Source organism: Anomaloglossus baeobatrachus, chromosome 5 (genome assembly GCF_048569485.1).
Source record: "Anomaloglossus baeobatrachus isolate aAnoBae1 chromosome 5, aAnoBae1.hap1, whole genome shotgun sequence".
NCBI lineage: Eukaryota > Metazoa > Chordata > Amphibia > Anura > Aromobatidae > Anomaloglossus > Anomaloglossus baeobatrachus.
Window position 1 is genome coordinate 506,032,097 of NC_134357.1, and position 15,082 is coordinate 506,047,178.

The 15,082-nt window shown below is 44.8% G+C and overlaps 1 protein-coding gene across 1 annotated transcript in view; it reads left to right on the forward strand.

Moving 5' to 3' along the window:
* LOC142311966 (uncharacterized) overlaps positions 1-12,004 on the forward strand; it is a 244,957-nt gene extending 232,953 nt beyond the window's left edge. The window contains exon 7 of the mRNA XM_075350829.1: positions 8,330-12,004. Coding sequence (XP_075206944.1) covers positions 8,330-9,285 — 956 coding nt within the window. The 3' untranslated portion in view covers positions 9,286-12,004. The remainder of the gene's footprint in view (positions 1-8,329) is intronic.
* The last annotated feature ends 3,078 nt before the right edge of the window (positions 12,005-15,082 follow it).

Genomic DNA, 15,082 nt, shown 5'->3' on the forward strand with positions numbered 1-15,082 from the left:
TGTGTTCCCATTCATCCTGTCAGGCCCCCCCCTCCTGTTTTGGTCAAGGGTAACCTGGAGTATGAAGTACAGAGAATCCTTGACTCCCGTATTGTTAGAGAGGCGGTGCAGTATCTTGTACATTGGAAAGGTTATGGCCCGGAGGAGCGGTCATGGGTCCCAGCAAGTGAGGTCCATGCTAAAGGTCTTGTCAGGCGATTTCACCTCCAGTTCCCTGACAAGCCGGGTTTTGAGGGTGCGGTGGCCCCTCGTGGAGGGGGGGGGGGTACTGTCATGTCCCCACCGGAGCCCGCTCCTGCGACTTCTGCTCCGATCGCCAGACGACGCCATGTTCCCACCATGGATAGTGCTGGTGATGGGACAGGAGTCGGTGCCCGTGGCTCTGCGGAGCACAGGCTCCGCTCATCCACTAGGCTGGGTTTCCCTGGAACCTGCAGTACCACTGGCTGACTGTAGGTGGCGTGTGTGTCTTCCAGCTGAAGTTGCCAACATTCACCTGCAGCCAATGGAAAGACACCACACCCTTCTTATTCCCCCTCCTGTCACATGACCACTGCCGGAGATAGTTCTGTACTCCTGGCTCATGTGCTGTTTGTATGTTGATTCCTGTGCGCTGACGTTTGCTTGTTTTTTGACTACCCTCCTGCCTGTCGTTTTTGTACCTTGCTGCCAGTTCCGGATTTGACCTCTGCTTTGTCTCCTCACTACGCCCTTGCCTGCCGATTCGGTTCTTGTTTTGCATCTCCTAGTTTTTGACCTTGTCTGATGACCACGGACTACAGCCTACCACAGGTAGTGATCTCTGGGGCTCTGTGTAATTCCAAATCCCTGTAGAGGGGTTAAAGGGTTGCAGAGTTCTTGGGGTCCTGCTTTGTGAGCGGCTTTTCTCTAGACTCCCCTTACAGCCAGTCTGAGTCTGTAGCTCCAATCAGGCATTACAATAGCACTCCTGGAAACAGGTTCTTTACTGATATATGTATACTAATCCCGGTCACAGCTAGTCCTTTTCACTATTCTGCTTCCTCCTAGAAGCTGTGAATTCCAACCGCTCTAATCAGTCCCTTAGATAACTGTATGATTGTACTCACTCTTCAAAGCATCAACAGATAGTTTTAACTCAGCCCAATGATGACTTGTAGGAAGACAAGGAGAAACGCTGTAGTTTTCTTCTAGAATCTTGTATTAAGTACAAAGTAAAGGCAGGGGAAAAGGAATAATCTGTACAGGGTTGTAGACATGTGTTCAGGAATGGTTCCTCTCTAGACTAAACTGAAGGAGAAGGGAGGAGCTTTCAATACAGAAGACAACTAAGGGAGGAACATAGGGACAAACTTCATACAGTCTAATCTACCTAGTAACAATAAGGAATTTCCTGATAGGAGGAAAAATATGCAATGCAAGAAATATATACAACACGTTGTTCCCATTCATGGGACACAACATAGTGTATGACGAGGTCCACCCTCAGTGTGAGCATCAAGATCAGCTAATGCATGCCATTAATGTGATGTCAGCCCAGCTGCAGGATCTGTCCACTGTAATGTCTTCCTTTTCTTCTGAATCCTCTATGTCTGGCCAATCCTCCTCTGGTTTATCTTCGATCAAACAGCCCAATGCTCCAGTTTCTGGTGGATCTGCTAAGCTCCAGCTTCCACGTCCGAGATACTATGAAGGAGACCCCAAGCAGAGCCGCAACTTCATTAATCTGCGAGATCCACTTGACACTTAAGGCTGCTTTCACACCTCCGGTTTTAGCAGAGCCGGCCAATCCGGCTCTAAAACCTATGCAACGGATGCGGCGACAAAACCGCATCCTTTGCATAAGTTTTTGACATGCGGCCCGTCCGGTTTTTGCCGCTTTCGGCAGGCTACTGAGCATGTGCAGTGGAAAAAACGCGTGCGGCGGCCGGATGCGGTGTTTGCCGCATGCGGCGTCCATAGGCATGCATTGCAAATTGCGCCGCATCGGCCGGATGCGGCGCAATGCATTTTTTTTTTTTTTTGCCGGACAAAAAAACGTGCCAGGCAACGTTCCATCCGGCCGCCGCATCGGCTAAATCTGCTGCATGCGGCAAAAACCGAACAGAACGCAAGCCCATGCGGCACAATACGGCACTAATGTAAGTCTATGCAAAAAAAAACGCAACCGGCTGCAAAAAAAAACGGTTGGGGTTTTTCTGCAAAGTGCCGGATGTGTAAAAGCAGCCTTACACTCCTCTCTTTGCCTCAGATTAGAGCAATATAGCCTTTATGGTCTTCCTGCTGTCTGGACAAGCCTTGGCCTGGGCAAAACCAATCTGGGATCACGGTAGTCCAGAGACCCACAACATACATAGGTTCCTGGAAATTTTCTGTTTGGTATTCAAGATTTCAGGCTGCAGCTCATCAGCTGCTTTGTCTCATGGCTTTAATATAGAACACAGACTCCGTGGCTCGGTATGCCTTATTTTTCTGTACCTTGGCAGAGGGGCTGGCTTGTAATAGGAAGGCCCAGATGGTGACCTTCTGGCAGGACCTGTCCAGTTGTATAAAGCAGTGTTCCCAAACTCCAGTCCTCAAGAACCACCAACAGTGCATGTTTTCAGGATTTCCTTAGTATTACACAGGTGATAAATTAATAACCTGCAAAGGTTCTGATTCCATCACCGGTGCAATACTAAGGAAATCTTGGAAACCTTGAAAACATGCACTGTTGGTGGTCCTTGAACACTGGAATTGGAGAATACTAGAATAAAGGATGGGTTGGCAGACAGAGGTCTACCATCCTGTCTGGATGCCCTTATACACCTGGCCACTAGGATACATCTCCACTTCCATAAGCAGACCATGGAACAAGCTGCAGTGTCTCCTCATGCCGGAAGACCATCCAGACTGGCCCCAAACTTCCAGATTCAGTTGCTACCGCAATCCTCAACATGAGCTCTTGAGCTGATTCAAATGGAGCGGGCAAATCTCTGTGTAGGAACAACAGCGAAGGTTCAGAGAGAACATGCATGTATGGTCAAGGTAATGGACATTTTGTTCACCACTGCCCTGTGAGACCGGGAACTCCAGCACCTAGTGTTGACTGGAGAGACGAACCTAGGTGTGAGTAATTGCTCTCCAAAACTACTGATGTTACCTTGGCCTTCTCTGCGGCTAGACGTTTGGATTCTGGCTCTGAAGGCAACTTCATTTATCTTTATCTGGTCTGTCTACTATAGTTCCCTACACATTAGCATCCTCTAACTATCACCTCCACAGATGGACAACCGCTGGCAGAGCTTTTTTGATTCATTACACTGCCTGTCATGCTGTTGATTGGACTCTTGCACTCTGTAAAAATGTAGTTCCTTATAAGGCCTAGATCTATGAATTCAGTTCTCAAGTGTCTTTCATGGCTATGTCTTCATGCGCTTGTTGTTGACTGGTCCACTGGTCAGGTGCTTCACTGGTAATGTCACTGTGTTACCAACTGCCTCACCAAAGTCATGCCCAAGACTCAGCCCACTGTGCCTTCAAACTTTGCTTCACTACCCTTCTATTATCATGCTTTTGCAGATATCTTCTTGCAACCCCACAGACACGAAAACTTGGCTAAAGAATTCATTAATAAATCTTATCCTCCGACTGTAGTCTGTTTCTTCGTGTCTAAGAAGGATGGCTCTCTACGTTCATGCATTGACTATCGGGGTCTTAACAAAATCACCATTTAAACAAGTATCCCCTGCCTTTGATCTCCAAACTGTTTGACAGAATGCATGGGTCAAAGATCTTCTCCAAATTGGATCTATAAGGGGCTTACAATCTGTTTTGTATCCACAAGGGTGTTGAATGGAAAATGGCCTTTAATACCCATGACGGGCACTACGACTATCTCGTTTATGCGTTTTGGTTGTGTGTAACGCACCCGCCATTTTTCAGGAATTTGTTAATGACATCTTCTCGGATCTCCTCTTTGTATTCGTGGTCGTGTACAACATCCTAATTTTCTCACCTGATCGGCCCACCAATAGAAGGCACATTTGTCAGGTTCTGCAGCATCTATGGAAGAACAATTTGTTTGCTAAGCTATTCAGATGTACCTTCAAGAAAATCTCCTTTCCTGGGCTATATAGTTTCCAGCCAGGGCCTAAAAACTGGATCCTGAAAATGTTTCCACTGTTCTCTTTTGGCCTCATCCCCAAGCCATGCAGTGGTTCATGGGTTTTGCCAACTTCTACATCCAATTTTTTTCTGCATTTCTCGACCCTCATGGCCCCCATTTTCTTAGAGATCTTCTTTGATAATACCATAGTCTTCTGAGAGTTGGCCGTGTCTGCCTTCCAACATTTTAGGAATTCAAGGACTGTGGAGGAAAGAAAAGACGCATAGGGTCTTAACTGATAAAAACAGTGAAAGGATTAATAGGGTGCACTCACCTATAGATGTTGTGAGAAGTCACAACACCTATTGAAGCATAACGCTGGAGGAGACAGCTGCGGACCCGTAAAAATGGATGTAGAGACTTCTATAGGAAATCTGGGATCATCGCCGCGCTAGTCACCATCCAATCCAAAGAATTATTATTCCAAGTCATTTAGGAGATATTCCTGTGTCATTATTTTTACATTGTCCTGAGGAAGGGGGCAGAGACCCCTGAAACGCATAGACTTTGTTAATGTTCCCAATAAATGACTTGGAATAATAATTCTTTGGATTGAATGGTGACTAGCGCGGCGGTGATCCCCGATTTCCTATAGAAGTCTCTGCTTCCAGCATTTTAAAGAGGCCTTTGGGAGAGCCATAGTTATGTACCACCCTGATTCTAGGAAGTAGTTTCACCAGCTTCTTCAGGAATTTAACTGCACTGTTTCTGGCAGAGTTTTGGTTCCCTGGCCTATCCCCAAGCAGCGGGGGATTTATTAGGCAGCTTCTCTCATCACTTCATGCCTGATATAAGGTTCTAGTTGTTTTCCTGTCTAGGTTTCTGCAGTGTGCTTTCTTGTATTCACTCCCGTTTTTTAACCCGTCTTACCTACACGTTTATCCGGACCTTGGCTATGTATATTGAGCTTGTGCTGCCTGCCCTGTCTCTCCCTCATATTGCCTGACTATGTATTTTGCCTTCGTCTGCTTTTTCCTTGCACCCATGTCTTTTACATGTCAGCTGCTGCAGTTACGGGGATTACCTTGTGTAGGGATTCAAATCTGGTAGGCGATGGCAGGCACGCTGTAAAGAGGCATACATGGGTTTACAGTCCAAAAAGGGTCAGTGTTTTATTCACACTTGACAAAAACAAGAGCAGAGAAACAAAGGAAAAGTCCAGCTTGGCACAGAGCACAGGAAAAAGTCCAAGACATACCAGTCTATTCAGATATGGGTTTTTCCTTCACACAGACAGCCGCTTCAGTTCTCCAGCCCAACCACCCTCTCCCTGAGAGGTTCTGGGTGACTATGAAGCTGTGCTAATCATGCACCTGTGTACATCAGGCTCTGCCTCAAAAACTTGAACTAGCAGAGAAGATCCAGGCCAAGATTAACCTCTTCTCTGCTGCTCACCAGTGAAAAAGGCACATGCTAGAAGGATTATAGCTCCCATCGATCACCATACCCTTTACCTGGTGAGTACTGGCGGCCAAGCCTACCCTCACCATCTGAGGCTCCAATGAACTCACTTAGTCACACTTGTAGTCATTTATTCACACCCCTCCAGGGTAAGCATAGCCTGTGGTGCTACATGTGTAGCAAAACACATCAGGAGAGAATATGCGATTCTTTATAAAGCTGTTGTAGGGAATGCTATTCCCTGTTCTAGATAGTGACGCAACATCAGTATTTGACAAATACTTCAGACAGCGTGTATTGTACATCTGCAGCAGTGAGGAAAGATGAGTGTGGTATTCTGTGAAAAATACAGTTATCAGTTGATAGATGGAGAAAGGCAGAAGAGAGGTGTCAGCAGCAGAGCCAAAGCCAGTGAGATTGATCTCGGATATAGTTTATCTGGTCTGGCACCTTTTCTTGCTTCATTTGAATTACACATTTTTTTTCTAAATATTCATACACTTGAAAGTAGCAAGGCAACACTATTTGTCAAAGAAAATAAAATCTTAACTTGTTGTCAGTCAAAGAAAATGTGCTTGTTACAAGCGTTTGACTGTGCCGCCCCCGTGGAAGCAGCCGAGCTGCTCGGATCCGAGTTCGCTGTGGTCTCCGGACCAGGGGTCATGCGGCAACTCAAGTGAAAGGGGGGTATTTACAGGGGCGGTGAAGTATAGTTCGTGACGCCACCCGTGGTGTATGGTAATTTGGGAGTACCGACGCTGCCGTTGGGAGTGCCCGGGCTGATGAAGTGGGGCAGCAGGTGTCGTAGCCCTCCACGGGTAGGGGGAATGCCCCGGGACTCGGTGTGGGGTGCCGTGGGATGCAGGGATCACTCTCATACTCACTCAGTTCAAGTTCATAAGCAGACGCTGACAACCGGGTGAACCAATTAGAAAGGTAACACGAAATTATGCTGTTCTGTCAAACTATGATATTATGTCCAGCTATGCTATAGATACACTTACCTTGCAGCCACACTGAAATTCCAGCCTTGTCCGCTCAGAAGCCTCGCTTGGTGTGACTTGAATTCATAAATTACTACCAAGCTAGCAATTCAAACACAATGAATCACCTCACACAAATCAGAAGACCTCCCCCCTTTTTTTTTCTTCCGAAGTAACAGCACAGATAGATATTACCCAAAACCATGTAGACAGCTACACAGTTATAACAGCTATGATGTTATGTCCAACTATGCTAAATATATGCATACCTTGCAGCCACACTTGAATTGCAGGCTCGCCTGCTCAGAACCCTTGCTTGGTGTATGTACCATTTAGTGAACAATACAGAATTTTGAGAAATGATGGTGTGTTCATTCTCAGCTTTGCTGGAGGATGTCATTACTTCTAACACCCTGGTCTTTAGAAAATAGTCAGCCTTGGGCATAGGGGAAGACTGAAATTATAATGATACATAACTGACCTGCTAGATTTCTAGAAAGTAGAAATAAGTCTCTCTTTATCTACTTATAGTGTGATAATGTGATATAGTTTTTACATTAAATTTATGCAGAAAGATGAAACAAAAATAATGATTCATAAGCTTTCAAGTGGCAAAAGGCTAAGTGATCTACAAAAGAACCAGGGATGGGCAACTATATTTACAGAGGACGCTGCTGCAAATACGTTTTCAGATCCCCTCGTGCTCTCATATTCCTACAATATAGTTAGCCAATGTGTCTACTGACTTGCATGACATATACAAAATATTCTCCTTTCTTGTATCCACTGCGTAGTTACATTAAAAGATGTACAAAACCTTACTTTATCTCCTAAGCCATGGCTTATGTGTACACGACTAATCTGCTCCAATGTGCTTTACTCTGTGCTATAGAGCTTTGTACCTGATACTTGGGGAAGGGGAAAGACCGTATACAATAGATGAGCTCACCTAAGTAAGCTGAAATATATAAATATTTATTGATAACCACAGAAAACACATTTATATAAACATTTAAAAACACCAAATAATGTAATGGTCAAGACCCCCTGTAGGCCACAATAGGCCAAGCAAGTATAATATCGAACAAATTACAATGCTACAGAAAAATTGTTCATATACGGTAAGCTGTAAGATTACAGAATCCATAGAGTGAAAGACCCCCATAATACAAGAGTAAAGTATCCTGCATATATACGTAAGTTACAGATGCCTGAAAAACAAGTCCAAAGTGTTGGATATATGAGAAATCAGGAGGTTATCATGCAGGTGAAGATGCTAAATAAAATGGGAGAACCATCCACTGGGTAATACCATGTCTCAGAGACCACTCAATTGGAAATACATCAACACAAGGCTAGAATATACCTATATTCATAAATAACCAATAAATAGAAAACACATATATTGCATAGGAAGCCAAAGGAGGTAAGGAGTACACATAGGACCCTGGTCCAGACAGTGGGGAAGAAAAGTTACTTATATATGAGGAATCCAATGGGACTTCAAATGAGAAGAATCAAAATCCAAACCATGTGGGGGAAAATGGTTCAGACATTTACATAACACTACATAATGTAGCACCCTTCTTATATTTGTCTTATTGATTTTAGCATTGCACTCTTCTTTTCGTACATATTTCTTCATAGTGCTTGTGCCTGTCAGAGAATGTATAAGATGAAATCAACTAAAAATCCATTATGAAGGGCCACTAACACTATAAACTATCATTTCCTCTTTTGTATGTAATGAAATAAATAGTAACATAATTCCAATGCAATGTTACTGAAAAATAATAAAAATCATTTTTCTTCTTGGCAGATGACTGTAGCAGGAGCACAGAGGGACATCATTTTTCTCCTTCACCAAAGACAAATATACAAAACAAAACTCACAGAAGGACTGTTGAACATGAAAAAGCTTACAAAGGGGGGAAACCATTTTCATGTTCAGAATGTGGAAAATGTTTTAATCGGAAAGCAAATCTTGTTAGGCATCTGAGAATTCACACGGGGGAAAAACCATTTTCATGTCCAGAATGTGCGAAATGTTTTAGCGAGAACGTTATACTTGCAGCTCATCAGAGAACTCATACAGGAGAGAAGCCGTATTCATGTTCAGAATGTGGAAAACATTATAGTACGAAATCTATTCTTGTAACACATCTGAGAAGTCACACAGGGGATAAGCCATTTTCTTGTTCAGAATGTGAGAAATGTTATTATTTGAAATCTGATCTTGATAAACATCACAGAAGTCACACAGGGGAGAAACCATATTCTTGTTCAGAATGTGGGAAATGTTTTACAGAAAAATGTTATCTTGTTAGTCATCACCAGAGAACTCACACAGGAGAGAAGCCATATTCATGTTCAGAATGTGGAAAAAATTATAGTCAGAAATCCATTCTTGATAAACATCTGAGAATTCACACAGGGGAGAAGCCATTTTCTTGTTCAGATTGTGGCAAATGCTTTATAGAGAGATACAGTTTGGTAAGACATCTGATAAGTCACTCAGACAATAAGGCGTTTTCATGCCCTGAATGTGGGAAATCTTTTAAACGAAAATCTGCTTTAATTGATCATCAAAGAATTCACACAGGGCAAAAGCCATATTCATGTTCAGAATGTGGGAAATGTTTTACATTAAAACATCACCTTGCTAAACATCAACGAATTCATACAGGAAATAAGCCATTTTCATGTTTCAAATGTGGAAAATGTTTTCCAGTGAAATGCAGTCTTGATATACATTTAATTCGCACAGGGCATTAACTATTTGTATGTGCAGAATGTGGGAAATCTTGTAGTACTAAATTAAGACTTGTTACACATCAGAGAAGCAACATGGGGGAAAAGTCCTTTTCCTGATGAAATGCAGAAAATGTTTTAATAGGAAATTAATTCTGAATCCAAGCATATTAATGGAAAGTTGAGAGAAGGAAAAAGTGTGGTAGAAAAAAGTGCACAAGCAACAGGGATAACCGCAGCCTTGATAGGATTGTTAAGAAAAGGACTGGACTAGGAGTCAGTGCTTCATGGGCCACCACACACAGACGTATCCCGGACATGGGCTACAACTGTCCTATTCCTTGTGTCATGCTACTCATGACCAATAGACAATGCCAGAAGCGTCTTACCTGGGTCAAGGAGAAAAAGAATTGGACTGTTGCTCAGTGGTCCAAGGTGTTGTTTTTAGATTAAAGTAAATTTTGCATTCCATTTGGAAATCAAGATCCCAGAGTCTGGAGGAAGAGTGGAGAGGCACACAATCGAAGATGCTTGAGGTCTAGTGTAAAGTTTCCACAATCAGTGATAGTTTGGGGATCCATGTCATCTGCTGGTGTAGATCCACTGTGTTCAAAACCAAAGTCAGCGCAACCACCCACCAATAAATTTTAGAGCACTTCATGCTTCCTTCTGCCGACAAGGTTTTGGAGATCGAAATTTCATTTTCCAGCAGGACTTGGCACCTGTCCACACTGCCAAAAGTATCGATACCTGGTTTAATGACCACAGTATCACTTTGCTTGATAGGCCAGCAAATTCGCCTGAACTAAACCCCATAGAGAATCTATGGAGTATTGTCAAGAAGAAGATGAGAGACACCAGACTCAACAATGCAGATGAGCTGAACGCTGGTATCAAAGCAACCTGGGCTTCCATAACACCTCAGCAGTGCCACAGGCTGATCGCCTCCATGCCACGCCGCATCGATGCAGTAATTCATGCAGAAGGAGCCCCATCCAAGTATTGAGTGTGTTTAGTGTACATACTTTTCAGTAGGCCAACATTTCTGAGTTTAAAATCATTTTTCAATTAATCTTATATAATATTCGAATTTTCTGAGATAATGACTATTGGGTTTTCATTGACTATAAGCCATAATCAACGTTAAGAAAAACAAACAGTTGAAATAGATCCCTCTGTGTGTAATGACTCTATATAACATACCGTATTTTTCGGACTGTAAGACGCACTTTTTTCCCCCCAAATGTTGGGGGAAAGTTGGGGGTGCGTCTTATGGTCGAAATATAGGGCTGTGGCCGGAAATGAGGGTGGAGCGGGCCATCGGGGGCACGAGCAGGCTGTAGCAGTGCCTGCTGTGACCACGTGGGCCCGCTCATTACATATGCACGCCCATCCTCCCGCCCATCTCTAAGCGCTGAAGTCGGCGCTGAGAGGTGGGCGGGATGATGGGTGGGGGGTGCGCGCATAATTAACAGCCGGCCGTGATCACCCCTGGCAACTACAGCCTGGAGTGATCATGTGTGGCTGTATTCACTGCCCCCCGTGCATCATTATCAGCGCGGGGGGCAGTGAATAAGTACGGTACACTCACCGGCCACTTCTGTGCAGCATCGCGATCTTCTCCAGTCTGCCGGTCAGCTGATCTGCGTAGAGAGCGGTGAGCACAGCGATGATGTCATCGCTATGCACGCCACTAGTCTCCACGCAAGTCAGCTGACCGGCAGACTGGAGGACGAGCGATGCTACAGGGAAGTGACGGGTATCGGCTCCACACATATCTGCGGCGGTGCTGCCGCCACAGACAGGAGGAGGAGAGATGCTGCATGGAGCGAGGAAAGGCGAGTATAAACGTTTATTGTTTTTTGTGTGATACAGGATACGTGCCAGATAGGAGGATGAGGGTATATAGCAGCATGGGGCCATATAGCAGGATGAGGGTATATAGCAGGATGAGGGTATATAGCAGGATGAGGGTATATAGCAGGATGGGGGTATATAGGAGGATGAGGGCATATTCCAGGATGGCAGCATATAGCAGGATGGGGGTATATAGCAGGATGAGGCATATTCCAGGATGGCAGTATATAGCAGGTTGGGGGTATATAGCAGGATGAGGGCATATTCCAGGATGGCGGTATATAGCAGCATGAGGGCATATACCAGGATGGGGTACCTTAGTAGAGAATTTGGGGACAAAATACCATAATACCCCCATAACAATGTCAGCAGCAGATCCTCGCCCCATAAGAATGTGTCATGACTACATTTTTTGCTTAAAATTTTATTTTCCTATTTTCCTCTTCTAAAACTAGGGTGCGTCTTATGGTCCGGTGCGTCCGAAAAATACGGTATACGTTTCCCTTTTTGTATTGAATTACTGAAATAAATTAACTTTTTGATGATATTTTAATTCATTGAGATGCACTTGTATGTGAATAATATATATGTATATATAAAATATTTAACATTTACATTACAACTGCCACTTAAAGGTAAAGGGGTTGTCTAGTAATGCTTTTTACCATCTTATTTGACATTGACAATGGAGAGATACTGCTATACATGATCAGGACAGTTGCTAAGGTAATTATATAATACCATGTTTGTGTCATTCAAATAATAGGATGACAATTTAATGTGACCAGCAGGGCTGTGGAGTCAGAGTCTTTGTGTTGGAGTCATTGTCCATTTTGGTAGTGTCAGAGTTGGTATAAAATGGACAGACTCTGACTTGTAAAATATATAATAAATTGGGTTCAGTAGTTCAATGCAGTATGTGCTGAATAGTTTTTCTTAAACATTTTGGAAACTTATGAAACGTCCTATAAATGTCTGTTCTATTCCTGATCAAAAATCTAGGCCTTTAGTTGAGATGAATCTGTGCTGCACTTTATGTACATGATAAGTAGTGAAGCTCCTTCTTTACAGATAAGGGTAAAAACACACTGGAAGGAAGGAATGCCTGCACTTATCTCAAAACTGCTAGAACAGATTATTGCTATTGTACTTACAATGCTTCACACATGATAAGTGCAAAGAATCTTATGAGAATAATGAAGGTGAACAGCAGCTAGCAGGAAACTTCAGATTCATTATGTTTGAGATGGAGCCACAATCCTGTTCCTGTAACTGAGGAACAAACAGATATTACTACAGAAGAACAGTAAAATTATTCTTTAGAATTAGATGATCTTGTTCGAGCTGCATCACATCTCTCTCCTATTTATCACATGCGCTGTGTTGGGCACACCCTGTAGCCAGCAATAAGAGAGAGTCTGCAAGAGGGACATGGTGGAACTATGATTGGCAAAGTGAGGAAATTGGTTATTGCTGATAGAGCCCCTAAAATTAATTCCAAGAGACAGTGGTGTCTGGTTGCTAGATCTAGGTTTCAGTAAGAGCTGGAAGGTTAAAGCAATTTGAAAGAAACAAGTCATGGATGTAGGAGAGTTTGTTACACGTTGACCTCATATGAGTTTCAGAGGACAGTTAAAGGAGACAGGAGAATGCATGCAAAGAATATTAATGAGATTTGAAGGGTTTCTGTGTGTAGAAGGGAAGGAGATAAATTTACTATTACACGAATGGGCTAGATTAGAGGAGATATGTCCTGCAAGTAGGAAAAGGAGAATAGAGCGAGTCAGTAGAAGGCTAATTGATTTATGGGAACATCTTTTGTGTTGTATAGTGCGAGTGAACAGATCTGTGTGGTTAAAAAATATGAAAAGAGCATGAAAGATTTACATAGATTAGAGGAAGAGAGAGGGACTGATATAGATGGACTGCACAAGTAGTATGCGAAAGGGCAGTATATTTTAGTGATTGTAGCAGCTAGAACATAAATTATACAAATATAGAAGGTGAATATATGTCGCGGGCGGAGGAGGGGACGCTGCGCTCTCCCACTGCTCGGGTCCGGCCGCTGCGGCTGCCGCTGCTCAGTGGTAGCTCGAGCGGTGGGCCGGATCCCGGGGACTCGAGCGGCGCTCCTCGCCCGTGAGTGAAAATGGTGGGAATTGGATGCTGGGGATTTGGTTATTGTCCGTGACGCCACCCACGGTTGTGGTGAGTTTGGTGACACCACCGCTGCTCTGGACGGGAATCCCGGGAGCGATGACAGGGAGCAGCCTGGATGTTAGTTCTCCCCTCCGTGGGTAGGGGGTTGGTTGTCCCGGGGCCCGGTGATGGGGTAGGGATGGATTGCAGGCAGGTTACGGGGCCTGGTGAGGTGCAGGGTCGCGGGGGCAGCGCTGTGCCGCACGGCACGGTGGTACTTACTCAGCCAATGATGAGGACACAGTTCTTGGTAAAACACACGGCTGGATGGACGGGTCCCACAGATGGCTGCGGTGTTATTTCTCCCGGCAGGTTGATGGTGACTGCCTTTCCCTGCACCTATGTAGTGTAACGGTTCCAATGGGTTCCCACCGGTAACCCGCTCCCCAGCTTGGATGGTTGCTGGAGGAGCCCCTTTTGCCCGCAGGCTCTGGTCCTGGGAACTTTAGCCTTGGCGGTGACTGTGTTTCCCTCTCTCGGTTGGACGGTTGCCTTCTGTCGGGACTTGGCTGCTGGGAAACCCAGGAGGTTCCCTTCGCTAACGGATTTGGCAAATTCACGGTGACTCCTAGCCTTGCCGGGGTCCGTAAGCCCCTGCTGGATGGTGCTGGCTTCTCTTTGCGTACCGGTCCGGTACCGCCGGGCCACCGCCCGTCCACGGTCCTTACGGTTAGCAACAATAGGCCACTCCTGCAGACGGTCACCACCGTCTGCCAACCTTGCTGATCCGTCCGGGCCACACACCCGGACCAACTTCAGTCTGTTCTACTACCACTTTCCTTCCTCTCACTTTCCACTCTCAAACTGATCTGCCTGCTTTTCCCGCCTCCAGGACTGTGAACTCCTCGGTGGGCGGGGCCAACCGCCTGGCCCACCCCCTGGTGTGGACATCAGCCCCTGGAGGAAGGCAACAAGGGTTTTTGTCTGACTTTGGTGTGCCTGCCTGGGAGTGTGGGGTGTGTAGGTGTTGTTCTCTGTGGCCCCTGGCTTGTCCAGGGCACCACATATATTTTACAGTACAAATGAACTAGGAAGAAGTTTGTTTCAATGTGTTGCATGGCTTACCTGTCTTCTGTCCAACTGCCATATTTAACTGCCCTGGCACTTTGAAAAGCATAGCACTTTGCTAAAATCTGCACAAGTGCCCCCTGCACAAAGTGCCTTACTCTTAGCTCTGTCTAATATATAGAAAGGTTTGTGCTTCGATCTAGGTCTAATTTAACTCGCTAACAATCAATCAATTGACTTAAGACAGCAGGAGACAAAAAGATGCAAGGACAAACAGACCAACATTCATTAAATCCTTGTGCAAGTGAGATGACCTTACAGCATTAGGGAACAAATTCAGTAAGATGTAATGAATGTACAGTATACAAGTGATTTAGTCTTGCAAAGATGAGAGTGAACATGCAGGTTTTAAAATGGTTAAAACACAGCAGATGAAATGAACATACAGTGTGTGAAATACGTATTTAACACATCACCAATTTTTCTAAGTAAATATATTTCTAAAGGTGTGTACCGCCCCCGTGCCAGCGGCCGAGCCGCTGTGATCCGGAGCCGCGGTGGCTCGAGGGGTCTCCGGACCCGGGGGGTTCGCGCAAATTAAACAAGGGGAGTATGTACAGGGGAGTTAGAAGTTCATGACCCCATCCACGGTGTGTGCTAATACGGAGTACCACCGCTGCTGTTGGGGAGCCCGGTGGCGGTGGTAATGCAGCAAGGTGTTTAACCCCCTCCGTGGGGTGGGTAGGGGGGTTGTGCC